The 17,135-nt window shown below is 41.0% G+C and overlaps 1 protein-coding gene and 1 long non-coding RNA gene across 6 annotated transcripts in view; one reads left to right on the top strand and one right to left on the bottom strand.

Annotated features, from left to right (window-relative positions):
* The window catches only part of LOC129213139 (uncharacterized), a 34,437-nt gene extending 25,852 nt beyond the window's left edge, over window positions 1-8,585 (top strand). For 2 of the 3 annotated variants that reach the window (XR_008579364.1, XR_008579363.1), the window contains 2 exons: window positions 509-741; window positions 6,280-8,585. This is a non-coding gene — a long non-coding RNA (uncharacterized LOC129213139). The remainder of the gene's footprint in view (window positions 1-508; window positions 742-6,279) is intronic. The other variant, XR_008579365.1, reaches the window with a different exon arrangement.
* The window catches only part of SNX29 (sorting nexin 29), a 126,550-nt gene that overhangs the window by 6,505 nt on the left and 102,910 nt on the right, over window positions 1-17,135 (bottom strand). Inside the window, exon 21 of one of the 3 annotated variants that reach the window (XM_054842625.1) lies at window positions 12,943-16,893. The exons of the other annotated variants lie outside the window; for them this stretch is intronic. Coding sequence (XP_054698600.1) covers window positions 16,860-16,893 — 34 coding nt within the window. The 3' untranslated portion in view covers window positions 12,943-16,859. Of the gene's footprint in view, window positions 1-12,942; window positions 16,894-17,135 lie in introns of those variants that run through there. 3 annotated transcript variants of the gene reach the window in all.

Raw genomic sequence — 17,135 nt, 5'->3', positions numbered from 1 at the left:
GGTTAAAAACTGAATAATCATTTCCTATCAAGATTAGATCTGAATTGATCAAGAAATGAAAAGCATTAATTCTAACATTCTATCCAACTGTTTGATTACTGTACAGCTCCTTCTACTTCCACATACATACTTCTACGGCGGAACTCAGTATTCATATTGACGTATTCAATCTCTTCTTGCTGTGAAATAATTACACACATAATCATGCTTCCATTCGTTATAATTTGAATGAGCCAAACTTGAACGTTCTTATGCTACAAATCAGTTTCCATACCAGCATGACGATTTTCTTCATAAACATCATCTGATTGATATTTGAGTTTTTCTGTCAGCCATGACACTGTACATAATTCTGATGATCAGATCTTTTTTCCTTCCACTCACTTTCCTTTGAAGTTGGCATAGGAAGGTGGTTGCTTACAGTAAATGTTTCGTATCCATTAGTTATATCCTATACAATGAATAATACTGATAATTAATTTTGGATGAAATACACTCCTTCCTTCAGGAAATGCCCAGACCCCTGTAGAAACAACCTCTCATCAGTTTACGTCTGAGCAATACTTACACCTAGAGTCTCGTTCCTTGGCTTTGTAATGTGCAATGACATCTGCGTTTGGGGACGGTTACTTGCTGTTTTCTGTGCTGCCCCAGTGAGAATCACGTAATGCATAGAGACGGTACTCACGCAAATGATCCCTTCACAACTTCCTAGAAAGCCAGAAACCACTGAATGCACATGTAAGTTCACCATGATACGCTGTTTATTTATAATTGATATAATTGTTTTGTGTAATTGGGCAATGAGTTGAAAGGCAGGAAGTTTGGCTATTCCATCCGTTTCCATCTAGAAATCACCAACGTTCTACTCTGTTGGGGGTTAGCTGAATTTGTGCCAGCAGTATAATCCACCACTTCTCAGCGATGGGTAATTCAATGAACAAACGGTTCAGAGGCAGAATATGTTCCAAGGGTGTTTATATAATAACAAACTCTAGGATTTGCTTTCAGAAGAACAGTGTTCAGTGAATACCTGAATTTATTTTTTCCTGCTACTACTGTAATTATCATCTTTAAGGAAAGCAGAGACAGATCTAGGATGCATTTTTATTGAAAATATTGAGGTAACTAAAAACAGAAGACATGCATCAGGATTCACAATGCATCACATATGTGAAAATAAAAGGAGTAAAACTCTTGTTTGACAAGTAGCAATTTCAATGTGCTGAGACAGCAGTGCATCGCAGTGACTGGCCAGGCACTTCCTCCTCCGCATTCACAACTTGTTTGCACGCAAAAATCACATGGAATGGAGACAACTTTAATTACCAAATTAGCTTTTAACAGCCCATAATCAATACAATGGGCATCGGAAGTAACAACAGAAAGTTTACAGAGCGTGTTCTCAGACACCAGCAAAAGGAGACGTATATCAACTCCTGGGAGCTACCCACCTCTGCTTGCACAGAACAAAAAATGCAAAAAGTCAACACCTTTCATGCCGAGCATTGTTAAAAAAGAGAAAGATTTACCATCTCCTCTAATTTGCCTCATTTTGCCTCTATCATAGAGATGAAAAATCTGAAAGCTTAAAACATTTCTTCCTACCTGTTCACCTCCATCATTTACCTGGTACGGAGCTCACTAGTGCACTTAGCCAGCTACTTCCATGAAAACCTCGGTGCGTGCCCCTGCCCTACTGCCCCACGCCTGGCCTCTGGCCTGTTGACGGGCCGTGCGGCGCAGCCACCCGCCGGCTGTCCTGGGCACCCGCCTGCCCGCGTGCTGGGGGAGCAGGCAGCCAGCCCGCGGTGCTTCAGCTCCGAGCCGGGGCGACGGCCCGCTGGGCTCCTCGGCTGCCGCTGCCCTCTGAGAGGCTTCGTGCTCCTTAACTCTTCTCTGCTCCAAATTCAGCCAGGCAAGAGTATTTGCCCACAAGCTCTAGCATTTACACTTTAGGCTCCATGGGAATAATGCAACTCGGCTGTCTTTGAGTTTTGCAAGTAAACTGCCCATCAGAAAGAACAACCTGGACAAACAATTACCATTATTATTTTATTTTTAAGAACCCCTCCTTTTAAAATTACCATAAAAGCAAATAGAATGATAAAGAAAAGTTGTGATCAAAACACGTTGTTTTGATCTTCCAAGCAAGTGCTTGAGTTTTAATTGCTCCATCAAGTTAAGAGGTATCAGCTGCTTCTCTCAAGTATCTTCATTTCTCATGAAGATTACAGCATGGTGTTACATGTGCAACAAGGCAGAAGAGAGCTGATGTGACCCTTCTCCGGGACAGATCCGGGTTTGAATGGATGTCATGTTAACAGTACTAGCTAGGAATGTGAAAAATGAACAAGCAAATACCGCTCCTAGAATCCCATGGAATCGTAACTTTTCTGGAAAATACGTTAGCAATAATAAAAGTGAAGAAGTGTGCTTTATAGCAATCTCTCTTTATGGTTTTTGATTTTATTCTCTAAATACTAAAGGCACCTTCCTGCACTCCAACCATAAGCTTGATACTAATAGTGATCCATGCCCTAAAACCTCAAAATAGAGGTCTTAATCTCAGCCTTTGGGATTTTAGGTTGTTCTTAATTTTAGCGTATTATTTTTAGTTTCCCTAAGCTAAAAAAAAAAAAAAACCAAGCAAAAAAACCCCAAACACGGAGTTGGATAGCACATAGAAAATAGCGCACCTGCACCTGGAAACATAATCACAGAGAGTTGGCACAGTGGAATTAAACCTGTACTCTCTAAATAAACAAAAGTAATCAAGATGGGAAAATATGTAAATAAAGTACAGAATTGAGTACTGTCAACAGTATAACAAGGGAAATGCTGACTTTGTTCTTGGTAATGAAGACAAGGACTAATGTTTACATCTAATCCAGCACAGAGCGGGAAGCTAATTGAAGCCTGATAAACAACTAAGGGAGCCAGCCTGGGACGCCACGTTCTCAACGGACTGACAGAAACTCAACGAGCATCAGGCTGGCCAGCAAAAAGATGACTACAGTAATCGGCAACCAAAATCGCATTTTATGTTTCATCAGATTTCAATTATTTTTCTCTGTAAGAAGGAAAATGGCAATGATAAATATAGGCTCACCCTTTTCTTCATTACGACTCCAAATTAGGCCAACAGGAAGCAAAATTTGCTACCAGCTCCAGTGGGAGTTCAACGCACCATACATTGCTGGCCACAAGCTCCTGAAATTGGGGGTGAGTTCTCCAGGTATCGTCAGATGCAGAATCTTTAAAAAGCGTATCATCTTGGTCCCTCTTGAATGCAGATGCAACTTTGCCAATGAGTTCAAAATACAAATAAATAGATACAATATGCAATAAGCTCGCTCCTTGCCAGAACCTGAAAGACAATTCCGTTCAGGACCACAGTGATCAGCTGTGACTCCAGCTGCTGGCAGCCACTGGAGCCGCAAGCCTGGCAGCAGGGCGGTGGCAGCCTGGGAGCTGCTGAACAGTCACGGTTCTCAGCTACAGAGAGAAGCCTGTAAATGGCAGCTGCTACCCAAAGTATCTGCTCCTGCAGCCCCTATCAGTTTTATCCCACAGGGAAGTTTCGGGGTCACAAGAAAGGCACTTTCATCTTTTACCCATGAGCTCCCCAGGAAGTTCCTCCTCGTCGCTTTGAGTTTTGTGGCTTTCGGCCATGTGAAGATTTCGGTGTTACGAGGCCTAGCCAACCTTGATGTGGGATATTTGATGGCTCTGAATAAATCGTGAACTAAATGGTAACTGAAAAAGCTGCTGAGGTGTCACTTTCCCTGGTTTAGAAATATGTCAGTGAAGCATCTATATGTAGAGATCAATGCTACACAGGAACGTGTACAGTACCAGAGGGCAGTAAGGTGATGCAGAACTTTATCTTCGCAAGCAGCAGGAGAAAAGTCTGAGAAGACACCGTGTACAGCACATGCCTCCAGTGCCTCCCTGCTCTATTACGGCACAGGCCTGACCAGCAAAGGGCCACGCTGATGCAATATGAAGACCGTTTACACCCTACGGAGGTGCGCAGGGAACAGATACCAACTGCCACGTCACAGCTCTACAGCTGGACATGAAGCATTTTGAATCTTACCCATACAGCTGCCCTGTGCTTAGAAAAAGCTGGGCACTGGACGTGGTTTGAGCCTTCAGGTTGTAGATGCATTTGACTCAGCTGTAGCACTAACAGTAAAAATATGATAAAATATTCAGTCTGCCTGACAATACAAACCAGCCCCATTTTACTTCCCTTTGGTCATACCTGGCTATTCTCAATAGCTAGTGCTTTGGGATTTCTCTCGTTTAATATGTAGGAGTCTGGAGGATTTTTAAAGGAGCCAGACATTCAGAGCTGTTTGGTATATTTATCATTTACCCAGAAACTGTATTAAGACTAATAAATTAAATCTCTCATAAAGAATTAATTTATGAGTTCTTAAAGGTTAGAATAACATATCAGAAACAAGATTTCAGAGTTAAAATAGACACGGAATAGTATGCAACAGGCTCTTTGGCTCATTTTGCAGTTGCAAAATTAAGCAATTTTATGCCAGCTGTTTACAAGGCACCGATTTCTACCACTTTCTACAGTGAACAGCAATCCCTGCAGACCCACATATTAGTGGTTCTCCTTTTTACTACATATCACGCGTTTTACTAAACTCTTAATACAAAATGTAATTGTGTTACACGTTTAAAATCTTAATCTGGAACTAAACCTTCATGCTGCTGTTGGTATAATCAAACTCTGGGGGACCGTGTAATTAATATGTGAAGATCTGAAGAAAAATTACTCTGGTCTGCTCTTGGAGACAGTGACATCAGCCATCCCAGTACAAATCTTTCCCGTAATTTCTGTCTAAAATTGGATTGTTTTAGCAAGAGTAAACTGCAGAAGGCTGTTTCACTATAAAGCAGATCTGCATTAGGAAATCTGCAGCTATTCCGACTGCATCATCGTAGACAAGAATAGCCCGATGTTAGAGCGATGCTGTAAATACACAGAGCACTCCTATCACGTTGTCCTTGGGTTACGGCCACACCAAGACAGCAGGTGGGAGACGCGCGGAGGGTGTACCAGTGCAATCGCTGTGTGCTGCAGACGAACCAGGACTGTGCGACGAAGCTGCCTCTGTTCTTTCTGCCTAGATCTCAACAGTTCAGGTCATTTTGCATTTCTGAGCTGACGTTTGGCCTAACCGTACCTACAGAGAATGCATTGAGACCTCTGAAGCAGTCTAGAGAATATTCCTAAAAAACTAGCAACAGTCACTTTCTTTACTCATTTGTTCATGATGGGAAGTGATACAGCAGGGAAGTACACATGCATACCATTAATTTTTGTTATTAATAGATGAGTGCCTATAATTACACGGAGTTATTCCAGTATCCTTCAGCTAACTGTTCATGGATTCTGCTATCGCCACAGAAGCGCCAAACACATTAGAAATACACCACAAAAATAGCATATGAAATACAACAGAATTGAATGGACTATGTTTATAGCTGGCAGATGAACAAAACCACAGAACAAAGCTTCTGTAGGATGTTTTGATTTTCGGTGATGGCCTGTAGCTAATTCATGCTGTTTTCACATGAGAAACTGATGGCTGCTGAAATATTTTTCAATGCAAGTTCAAATGAGGAAAAAAAATAACCCACCTCCTTTTGAAAAACTGTGCAGTTAGGCATAAACAAACTTGTTATGGGCTGGATTAAAGCCAAGTACATGCGAAGTGCAAAGATACCTCCCTTATGAAGATTATTTGCTTCATGTATTTGAATGGATGCATCTATTTATCCATTACTGTCAGCGCTGCACGGAAAGGAGCACGAATAAGTACTGGGAGACTGCAATACAAGATGCATAAACAGATTTTTCTAAACCCCGTTTTCACGAGTATTCCTTACTGTTTCATATGCAAAGAGAAAGGAATAAAGCTTATATAGCCACCTCCCAGCAAAGCCTCTTTCACTCCTCACAATCTTCTCCACTGTGGAAAAGTAATTAAACTTAATCTTTGGTATTATTCCCAGTGAAATAAACATTACAGAATAGGTTTTCTTGCAATACTCCAAATCTAGCAATTATATGAAGAGAAAAATTTTAAAGTCATGTTGTTTCATTAGCAAATTAATTTTTTAAAAACCTGCCACTTTAGTAATTATGTAAAATTTACGTATGGGAGTATATTTACATGTGTTCTGATTTAAAGAACAGTGTATTTTCAGTACTTATTCCCCTCCCCTTTTTCTTTCCCTCCCTAACAGATTCCTCAAGGGCAACTGAACTGAGACACTGACATTTCAGGTGATCTGTGGCAAACATCATAAACTCATGTTTGAGAGCTTAGCTTGCGATATTGCTGACAATGGATTACATAAATACACTACGCCAAAACTGTTTGCAAATGTCAGAGAGAAGCACTTGATACAAAACAGGCCCTTCCCTTAATCTAGAGAGATTACTTCTGCACAAAGGCCAGTCTACGGGATACAGGGACTGACCGTGCCTGGGACGCCGGCTGTGCCCCGCTGTGACGCCCATCGGCAGGACACGGAGGCGTGCAGTGGCTTACGGGAATCGTTCGGTGCTTTTCTGCATCAGATACTTGGAAAAAACCCACCATTCGCAGGTGTTTGGGAGCTGAAGAGAGAAGACGGGTCTGTGGCCCTGACTAGGAGACACAGGGAACCCGTTAGGTCGTGTGACTCAGACCCGGGCTCCTGAACGCCAAATCCACTCGATCGAGCTCTCACTGTGTGCCCAGCACACACTTACTGGTCTGTGATTTCCTCCATTCTACCACGTTTAAGGAAGTCTTGGAATAGAAGTGATTTTTTAGATAGTCTGCACTGTTGGCAAATATCTTAATCAAGCTTCCCTTTTAATAGAATTGAAGCTGAAAATGGCAAGTCAAAGACCTCTTGAACACACACCCTAAACTTAAGCCACTGTTGTTTGTACCTGGAGTTATTGGTTACAAACTGTGCCTCTCAGTTTCATGACTCTCTATTTTTCTAAGCAGAGATTTTAACTTCTCATGAATCTCCAGACTGAGTTTTGTCCAGGCCATGTCACCCAGGCCAGGCTAGTCTAGTTTTACGTGGTATGTTTTGCCATGCAGAATGGTTAAAGTAAGCCAGAAGCCCTTAAGTTCCTCTGAACACATCAGAGAGTCTGGAGTAGAAATAACCTCACCCTTTGTCAGAATAGCGCAGCTTCAAAAACCTCCTAAAGTGCCACAGTTGCATGGTATGCAACTTCCAAATATATTATAAATATAATATAAATATATTATAAATAAGAGATTATTTGGTTTTTCAGTTCCATTAATCAGTTTCTATTCATTGTGAACATACATTTATTTAAATACTTCCCTCTTCAGTTGTACATTTCAAATTCTAATTTAAAAAAAACCCACCAAAAAAACCCCACTAAAAGCGATTTGGGCTATGAGAACTTGTCAATAAAAAGTACACAATCCCAGCTACTCAAAGCCCTAACGCTACACTACCTACCTGAAATCTGCCTTCCGCTGTACGGAGAACGTAAGTTGGAAATTTCACGGGCCTTCCCAGTACTCTGCCATTCCAAAAGAGAAAGCAGCTTTTGGAGCGTTGGCACTACCGCTGTGCACAGAGGAAGAACCCATCGTGAAAAGGGGGCTCCTCCAAGGCATTGCTTTGAAGAGCAGGAACGGTAACTGGGGGTGATGGATCCCAGAGCTCTCGTATCCATTGGTGCTTGCACAGAGATTGCTCTGACTGACCAGATGGCTGCTTACAAAACGCGTTTATAGGAATAGTTCCCAAAACACTTGCTGCTGGTACACTTACTTTCTGTGCGTCCCTTCCCCTACCTATGAGTTCTCCAAAATAGGTCTCCTGGACTAGCTGTTACACAATCTTCAGCCACATATGCTGATATTTGACTGTGAATGTCTAAAGCTGGCAATTTTCTTAAAATAATCTCCATAAAGAGAAACTTAACAAGCAATTATAGATCAGCTAGTTTACGTGCAGCTGTAGAATAAATATTACAAACTGTTTCACAGGATTTAGTAGGCCAAAAAGTAAGCTTTGAAAGCCAAAATTTAATTTCAGGGAATTCATGTAGATATGGGCAAGGGTGCTCTTGTTTAACTTGTATTCTTTGACAATATTACTGCCCTGGCAAACAAGGGTAATTAAGTGGCTATTGATGCTTTAGGTTTGTAATTGTCATGAAGTCTGATACCAGATTCTACTAACCAGGAGGTAATGTAAGTTAGTGGGCAGGAAACCGGCTCAGGAAGGGCGAACTTTGTGAAAAGAACATTATTCAGATCTGACAGAGGTGTCTGCGGGGTGGGCAGGTGACACAGGAAGCAGTGAGGTACCTGAAACAGTCCTCAACAGCCGTGCAATACGTTGCGCTTACCAGCCACGTTAACATTACGTACTCATTCTGGTAACTGTCACTAGAGAGACAATTCAGTGCGGTCTCACCTGCTGAACAGTTTAAAAAATTATACCGAGAAAAAAATTATCTTCATATCAAATAAAAACATTCACTCTGATTTTTTTGGCCAGTCTGGTGCTCTTTGATGACTGGGATGCTACATAAAAATAGGTATTAGGATGTAACACAATATTCTATATGTTTGTGGATCTTTTCTATTGAAAATTCTGTGCCCACTTTAAAACATTATATTAATGTTCTGGACTGTGATTGAAAAGGGACAGAAAGAGACAGCTTTGGTAGTTTAAAGCAGGAGAGCTCCCACGTGTTGGAAGGAAGACACCATCACAGAGCAGGGGAGCACACACGTTCTGGCACCTGCCCTTGCGTACCATCCCGGTTCAGCACATTCTCAGCAACTGAGTGACCGTCGAAACTCCTCTGTGCTCTCCTCTGGAGAAGTCGGCTCCAGCGCAATGATGGGGCACATTGTTACGGAGGATAACTAGGAAATAAAGTGCCCAGCCGTGTCTAGTCTCATTTAGTAGAGAATTTAGGAAAGTACATAGAAAATAAACCCCTTTTTCATTAAATTTGGTATATTATTGGAGCAATTTTTAAAAAGAATTCTACTCTGGTAATCATGCCAGAAACGGGTTTACAGTGTCAAAAGAAATAACTAGACAATTGCAAACAAGAGTATTATTGTTAATGAAGCAAAAAAATCTGAAACTTTTATAATTACTATTATTTGAATGGAAGGAAGGAAGGAAACGCCCTGTAAGATTTGTTAGCTATTGAAGTAGAAATACGTTCTACGTGCTTACAAGAAAAGTTTTTATCAATCCTGTAGAGATGTCAATCCCTTTCAAATGTAAAAACATCAAATGTCATTATTTTACAACTGATAGTAATCAGATGCAGACTAGAAGGTTAATGGAAAGCAGTCCTATGCACATTGGTTTGTATTTTACTATTTTCATGGCCATACTTTGCAACTCTTGATTATCATTTTGTATGAGAACTAAAACATGCATTTGTTTTATCCAAGGTTCAGGTATAACGCTATGGCATTCTGTCTGGAGACAGACACCATAGAAGAGCGTACCAACCCAGGGCAGAGCCTGCTGAACGGAGAACACACCTATCTCAAGCTCTCGGGGAGGCTTAATTCAACGGAGAGAGACTGGGACATGGAGCTGCCAGGCAGACTGAGGCGCTGGGCAAGCCTGGCTGAGCCACGCGACGTGCCCGGACCGAGCGGCGCGCACAACTGAAGTCTAGCAGAGTGCCACAACAAATCAGATACACAAATACGGTCAGAATCAACCGTAATTTTGCATCTGGAAGAGTTGCTGGTCAGCTTGCCGAGGCAAGTCTTTCCTATATTTTTCCATAGAGTTCACACCTTAGGCCTAGAGAATGAGCTCAGCAGCCTCATACAGATGGTATCACAAGTGTTTGTATTTTAAATAGTGTTAAAATTGCCCCCTAGATTTCATTTTGTGAGGATGCGACTCCCTGTTGGCTCTCTGGGGTGTTCAGCCACCCAGACCTCAGTCAGAGCGCAACACTGGACTGCCCGAGCCTTGGGAGGAAATCCTGCTGAGTCTTTGACACGTTTTTATTCTACCGCTTTACTGTCCAGAATATGTTTTGTGAAAACTACCAGTTTAAGGCATTTTTTGTACACTTCTCCAGGCTGAAAACCTCACTTGAAAGTTCTTACTGGACATGTCGCTCCAGTTAAAAGAACAACTCTGGTGAACAACCGCCTGCTGTCGCAGTCTGGACTTTTCTGGGTTTAGGTACTATTGTTAAATTAATTTAAACTGGCACCTATACACTGTGCTGTGCACCCTAATATATTATGATAATGACACCTTGGGTTAAATTTTGTTCCTATATGCCATTAATTAACTATATTAACCAGTGCTGACAGACAGTAAAAAGAGGGTAGAGTGAGCATATTGGTACATAGCACAATGCTTACAAGAAACACGGTCATTCTGTATTCGAATGGCAGGTGAAGCTATCATATGGCTAGCCTGACAAGAACAACTTTTTTCTGTTACTCACTTAGGAAAATGATGCCACGTTACAAAGAAAAGGTTTCAAGATGGCTGTCAACGTTGCTGAAAGCACAAAAAGGTTCGGTACCTTATTCCATAGTAAAACGCTTTCATGCTATCAGGAATGAGGACGGTACTTTGAAGTACTGCACGCTTAATTATATTAGCATTTCTAGTATTCCACTTTACATAGCCAGGATGCAAAAATTTGTTCCAGATTCAAAACTGGCATAAGGAGCTTTAAAGAATATTGGATCTATTGATTATGAATTAGGTCTGGACAAAATAGAAGTAGGATTTTTTGTGTGTTTATAATTAGAAACAGTTTATAATTTAGCTAACCAAATCCACCTTGGCAAATACTTGCAGTTAGGGGAACACGCAGTGAGTGTGCTGATAGGAACGATGGGGCAACAGAGAACGAGTTGATTCCCATTTAGACCCTAAGCTACAGAACTCTGCAAAGCGTTTTATATATTCTCTCAGTGCAATGGCTGGATGTCTAAAAATGTACTAGTTACCTCCTCCTACTAAAATAACGAGTCACTTCCACATTTATTGTAAAGCCCTGTCTTACTCTACAAATTGACTTCATATCTGTGTAAGATTATTTGAGCATGGGTGGTAGTTATATCTTACATTTTACAATCTGTAGCCTTAAGCAGCATTATGCTCAGTTACCGTGCTAATGTTTGCTGTACAACCCCGGCAGAGAAAATGGACAGGTAATGGAGGTTTTTACAACTGCACTTCAAAGGGCTGGGGCTCCTTTGTCACTGCTGCACCAGAAGTGAGGAAAAAACCAACCTGACCTTCAAGGAGGGACTAAACTTTCCAACCACGGGAAGCAGAAAGAAACCCCTTTCTCAAAAAGAAGACACAAGCCACAGAAGTAAGAATTTCCAGACACGGGGAATGTGGTGGAGAGTCTGAGGCGTCACAGTCACTTCCAGAAGTGAGAGACAAACAACTCCTCTCCCATTCCACAACATTTTTCCTACCTGTGACTACACACTGCTGGATGTCAAGAACTGGTGCTCAAATGCATGGGTCTGCCAACTCACCAGTTTTTATTCAAGATAATTTACAATCTCAGCTGTTTTGGTTTAATTCTGAAACATATTAAAGACTTGACTTTATTAGTGTAAGTTAGCCTGTACTTTTGAGTACTCAGCATTACAATTTGTTGCTATATTACCATCTCATTGACAGAAATGTGAATTTAAAACGAGCTGAGAACGGTAAGACAGAAAAACAGACATGGCAGAGATTAAAGTTCTATTTTTGCAAGTCTCTTCTCTGGTTTAATTTTACGTTGCTTGCAAAGTAGAGAATTACAAATGTATTCTCCCTATTTTGCCCAGCCTCAAAATGGAAACTTTCTTTACTGGCTCTAGAGTCCATTCCTTGCTACCAGTTTCAGAAGCACCTGCTGCAGTACAGAAATGCCTGAAAATACCAAGAGTTCACTTTTTTACAAGGGCGTGCATGTGACTTGCTGGTTGCCAAGGGAACAGGATCACTGCTGTAATGACACAAAACTTTAACTGCCTCTGTGTTCTCTTAAGGAAAATCTTAACCTCTTCACGCACCGCTGCAAGGTGGCCTGTCGGGGACAGAAACTGCCGAGTTGATAAAAGCCGTCTCTTGCTAACAACTTGCGGAGTTTATTAGGAAGCAGTAAAAGAGCAAGGTGATACGGAAGAAGTAAATGCTGCTGAGAACAACAACTCCTCTTGCAGAGTGATCTTTCATTACTAAGCCTGCTGTTAACTGCAGTGCCAGAGAGTGATGATGCAATTCCTGGGGCCCTATCAAAAAACCATCCAAAAGCACCTTGGTCCAACCCGTTCCCTAGATGAACTGGCCAGCATCCCACCTCCACCCAAGCTGCCTAGACGAAGAAAAACGGTTATGCAAAATAATTGCCTTGTACAAACTGGGAACCAGGTGTAAGCAAGAGTAATAAAAGGGACTCGAAGTGACATTAACCTGCTGCGTGCTATAAAGGTGTTAAATGAAAAAATATTAGGTAAACTGATGATTTCATATTTTCATGGGAGACAACTTGGCATCTTCACTAACTCTTGGAGCCACTTTTATCATCTGCAAAGGCAGATGGAAACGGACCCATCAGAAGACGCACGACAGTTGAAAGCTCATTTTGTGCAGCACTGAAGGTTTTGTTCAACATAATCTCCTTTTGTCGCAGAGCTAAGTTGTGTGTTTATAAAGGAAACCGATATATACCAAGTAGCTACCACAGCAACACAGAAAGTGCTTTCTGACCGTTACTGTCAATCTGCAACACAGCGGGAACACGAACACGGATCTGGATTTATCGTTGCTCTGGTCACAAATCAGATGAAGGAGCGTTTCTCTCTACCATATTTCTAGTGGCATCGCTGTCCTGCAGACTGCCCCTTGGGATCAAGGGAGAGAAGAGCAAATAACATTTCTGTTCCCAGCATGGGTGGCATCTTCCATACATATTTCAAGGGAGTGTTTTTCCATACACACACTCTTAGCTGCTGGAAAAATCCTCAAAGATAAACTAAGATTTGGTCAATCAAGTTAAAACAGAGCTTCCTTAGCTCTCCTGCAACGTCTTTCACACACAATAGGATAAAACTATGCCATAGCTTGCATTCGGGAGGCAGTCCTCTCCCACAGAAATCATCTTCTCCTAGCTCAATTTACAGATTTTAGCATTTCTTCAGACTATGTAAAAAGACTAACCACTGGCGATAAAGCAAGAAGAAATTGTGCAAACCTTGGGTCTGAACAAAGGAGGAGGATGCAGGACAGTTCTGTACCACGTGGAAGGGAGCAGCAGAATCGCCACAAGTGCCACCCGACAGCCTTCACACGCTTTTCCATTCAAGTTTTTAGTGTCCTGTACTTCAAAGCCAGGACCAACGTTTTAATTATTTCACAAATAACCTGTCAAATCCCAGACAGATCACTTGTAAAATCAAAAACTACAACCGTAACATCATCTTCATTTGTTTGGATAAAACTAGCTTTATGAAGCCAAATGCTTCTAGTAAGCCCCAAGTAGCAGCATTTCTCCGCTCTTCCTTAGTATATTCAACCCATCTTCCTTTTGACATGAAGCATCCTGTGTCTCTCTCCTGCTTATTCTTGCCCTCTTTATCCCTGTTTCGACTCCTCCAGATATAACTTTTTTCCTTCCTCGTTTTCCTCCAACATTCATAAACCCTCTCAACTACTCAGAGCAGGGAAAAGAAAATTTAATACATTTGTAGGATGTCGTGTAATACACGCCTTCAACGTCGACATGTGCCAAAACACAAAATAAACGACAAAAGTAACATCATAATATGACTCTTGCAGAAGGAAAAGAGATGAAAGTGTGAATTTTCATATACTTTGACCAAACAATTTTTGCCCTACTTCTTCACATTTCAGTTCGATGAAAACAGGCACGATGCTTTTTTTAGGTTTGATGTCAAGCCTCACAGGTTGTGAGAGACTAAAACCAGAACTGTCACTTACACGGTGAGGAACGCAGAGACCAGGAATAACAGCGAGACGACTGTATCTTTGTTAAGAACAATCCACTCCAAATGTTTTAATTCTGTCGCCAGCAAAACTTCCACAGAAGAACAGTACATTTTTGCAATGGAACTTCCTGCATTATCTGAACATGCTAATCAAATTTTAGATATCTAAGATATTTTTACTTCAACAATCATCCGTGCTTGGCAACACAGTTCTATTGAAAGATAAATATTGTGTAATGTCTCTACAAAGTTTTATAAGTAGATCAAATCAATTAACATAGCAATAAATTAGTTTCATTAGCATGTTTCAGGCATTAGGAGGTGCTTTACTAATTACAAGTCACACATTTAAGCAAACGCTATTCCCAGTTCATGTAAATTATATTCCTCTTTATCAGAGTGCTTACATCCTGTTACAGAACATAACTCAGATCTGCTAGAGGTACTGAAGTTCTTCAGTGCCAAGTGGTAACAGAAGCTGCCACTTCAAAGGACGCAATCGGGTAACGATCTGGCCACTAGCCACAATACTTCGGGACGCGTTGGCCGAACGCTCTCACTTACTCGGTTAGAAGGCAAGATACGCACGCTAATAGCTTTAAGGAGTGTCATGCCATCACCAACTCATTTTTTGAGAAATTAACCTATTCAAAACTGCATTTACAAGGTCCCTATTTCGCATCGCCATTGGTTCGCAGTATTTCAGGGATTGCCTGTTTGCTTCTAATCTTCTTGTTTATCTGACAAGGCACCAACGGCAGAGCACCGGCACCAGCGCTGCCAGCTGAACGGGCACGACGACTTTGCTGCTTCCCACTGCCCCAAGAGCTCGGGGCTGCAACTGCAGACCCAGCGTCTCACGGAATGCACAAAACAAAGATTCAGTATAAAACCCACATTACCAGTATTTCCCAAAACACATATGTAACTAAACACCGCGTATCCTGCCTACACATGTAACTGATGCCCTGCCTAACTAACTGTATAACCGTGCCCTAACTCCACGGATCTCAACAGAACCATCTCGATGAGCCCAGCGCTCCCGTATAAACAGTCACATCAATACCTGAAAAGGTTCCAAGTTAACTTTTTCTGCAGAATAAAATTATAAACCAAAAGCATTAACTGCTGGGCTGATAGAGAGGTATGCACCTGGGTAGGCTTTTGCTTATTTATGTTATACGTAGACAGTATGGAATTCAAGTAAGAGGAGGGATTCCCACTCCTTCCACACATAATTCTGTACTAACGAGCATTTTTGCTGTTGTGTTTACATGCTAGAGAAACATACTTTAGAATGATTTTGCTTTTTCATAGAATCATCTTTTGCAGCGTTTCATCCAGAAAGACTAGTTAACTAAGAGCTACACTGCTGCTCTAAGTACAGTACTATCAGTCTAGCGAAGCAAGTCCTAAAGGGAGGAAATAATTAGAATATTTTAGAAACCAATCTGTAGCTATAAAACTGATTACTTATAAATCATAAAATGAGGCAGAGAACATTAGAACATGACATGAACAGAATAAGATTACAAAAACATTTTTCACCTTATTTGAGATTGAGATTTAAAGTCCTGCAAATGGAGAAATTTATAAACCTAAAATTCCTTTAAAATTTTTATTAGTTCATGAAAACGTCATCCCAATACTGTCACTGGCCAAAAACACAGTGAAAGCACTGTTTTAAAAAGTTTGTCTCCTTTACCTTTATACGTCAATATAGCAGTGTCTGTGAATTCAAAGATCTTATTTAAAATAATATTCTGCAAATGTTCCTGCGAGGAGGTTTTAGTTCATTCTTTACACTAAGAGTGCCCGTATCTGCTGTAGAGTAAAGTACCCCTTGTACTTCTGAATGCAGTGAGGCTATTGAATGAAATACAACTGGTAGGGGTAAGTCTGAGCAAATGTTTTTATCCCTCTAAAATATTTTGAAAGTAACTGTGAAAGGGTTAATTTTCAATTTCTTTAAAATGAACTCAGAGATGCAACATCCATAGGAACCTCACAGTAATTTTCTTGAGAGATTTATTTCATTTATGCTCGAAAGCAGCATTTTAACACTAGCAATGGTATTGTATAGAAGTTAACGTTCTTTTTACCTTCCATGCCTTTAATATACACATTGAAATGTTCGCAGTGACACACTGACAATTGCAACTGAAATACGTAAGAAAAACTCCAAAATCCAAACCAAATAAAAATTCTTCAGCCCACTAAGAACAAACATCTATTCTTCCCCATGATTTTAATCTGTGGTCTGCAAGGCCAACAGCAGATACTTGGCTTTACACGCTGTTTAGTGCTAAATAAATCTCAGAGGAATATTTTCAGGGCAACATTTTTTTTCTGAGTGGCCGATTGGTTGGTTCTGAAATTTGCCTCTATCTCCCTACCATGCTTCTCATTAACTTTACCTTCCAGGAGGGAGGAAGCGTTTGCAAAACGAGAGAGAGGTAGAAATAGAGAATTTTTTACTGCAATTTAACTTGGTGACTCAAAGACAACTGACACAAACACCTAAGAACACAACTTTTGCTATCAGATACGTTGCCAGTAATGTCATCCAGTGAAACGAAGACAACAGACTCTTTGAACGTTACAGTCCTCTAATCATCACGGAGAACTGATGACTCCTCTGGCGTTCAAACACGGCCCGCAGACAACAGTTTCTCAGAACCTGCTCTAGTCTCTTTTCTGGTGATTTACTGAGCAGATTCTCTGCTTTCGTTAAAGGGTACGTTTGAGCAGCTACCACAAGAGAACAAACGTCCAGCTCTGCGGCTCAGCAGAACACGTAATTAACGGTTATCTAGAAACTGTTGTAACGTGTAGCCGCGGCCTAGAAAACGAGATAAAAAAATATTCTCAAAATTCCGTTTATACCATTCTTGCATATATTTTAATCCAAACATTTGCATTGCTGAAGCAAACCAGTCACTAAAGTGGCAGTATTCTTATCTGAATAGCACTGCGTAGCTACAAAGCAGAGCACGTTTCAGTGGGTTCCCACTGTTCAGGCTTTTTTTTTTGTTCACGTCTAACATCTGCTTGACCAGCTGTACCTTCAGCTAACACTCCTTT

Source organism: Grus americana, chromosome 15 (assembly GCF_028858705.1).
Source record: "Grus americana isolate bGruAme1 chromosome 15, bGruAme1.mat, whole genome shotgun sequence".
Lineage (NCBI taxonomy): Eukaryota > Metazoa > Chordata > Aves > Gruiformes > Gruidae > Grus > Grus americana.
Note: the sequence above shows the minus strand (reverse complement) of the source record. Positions and strands in the feature narration are given on the sequence as shown.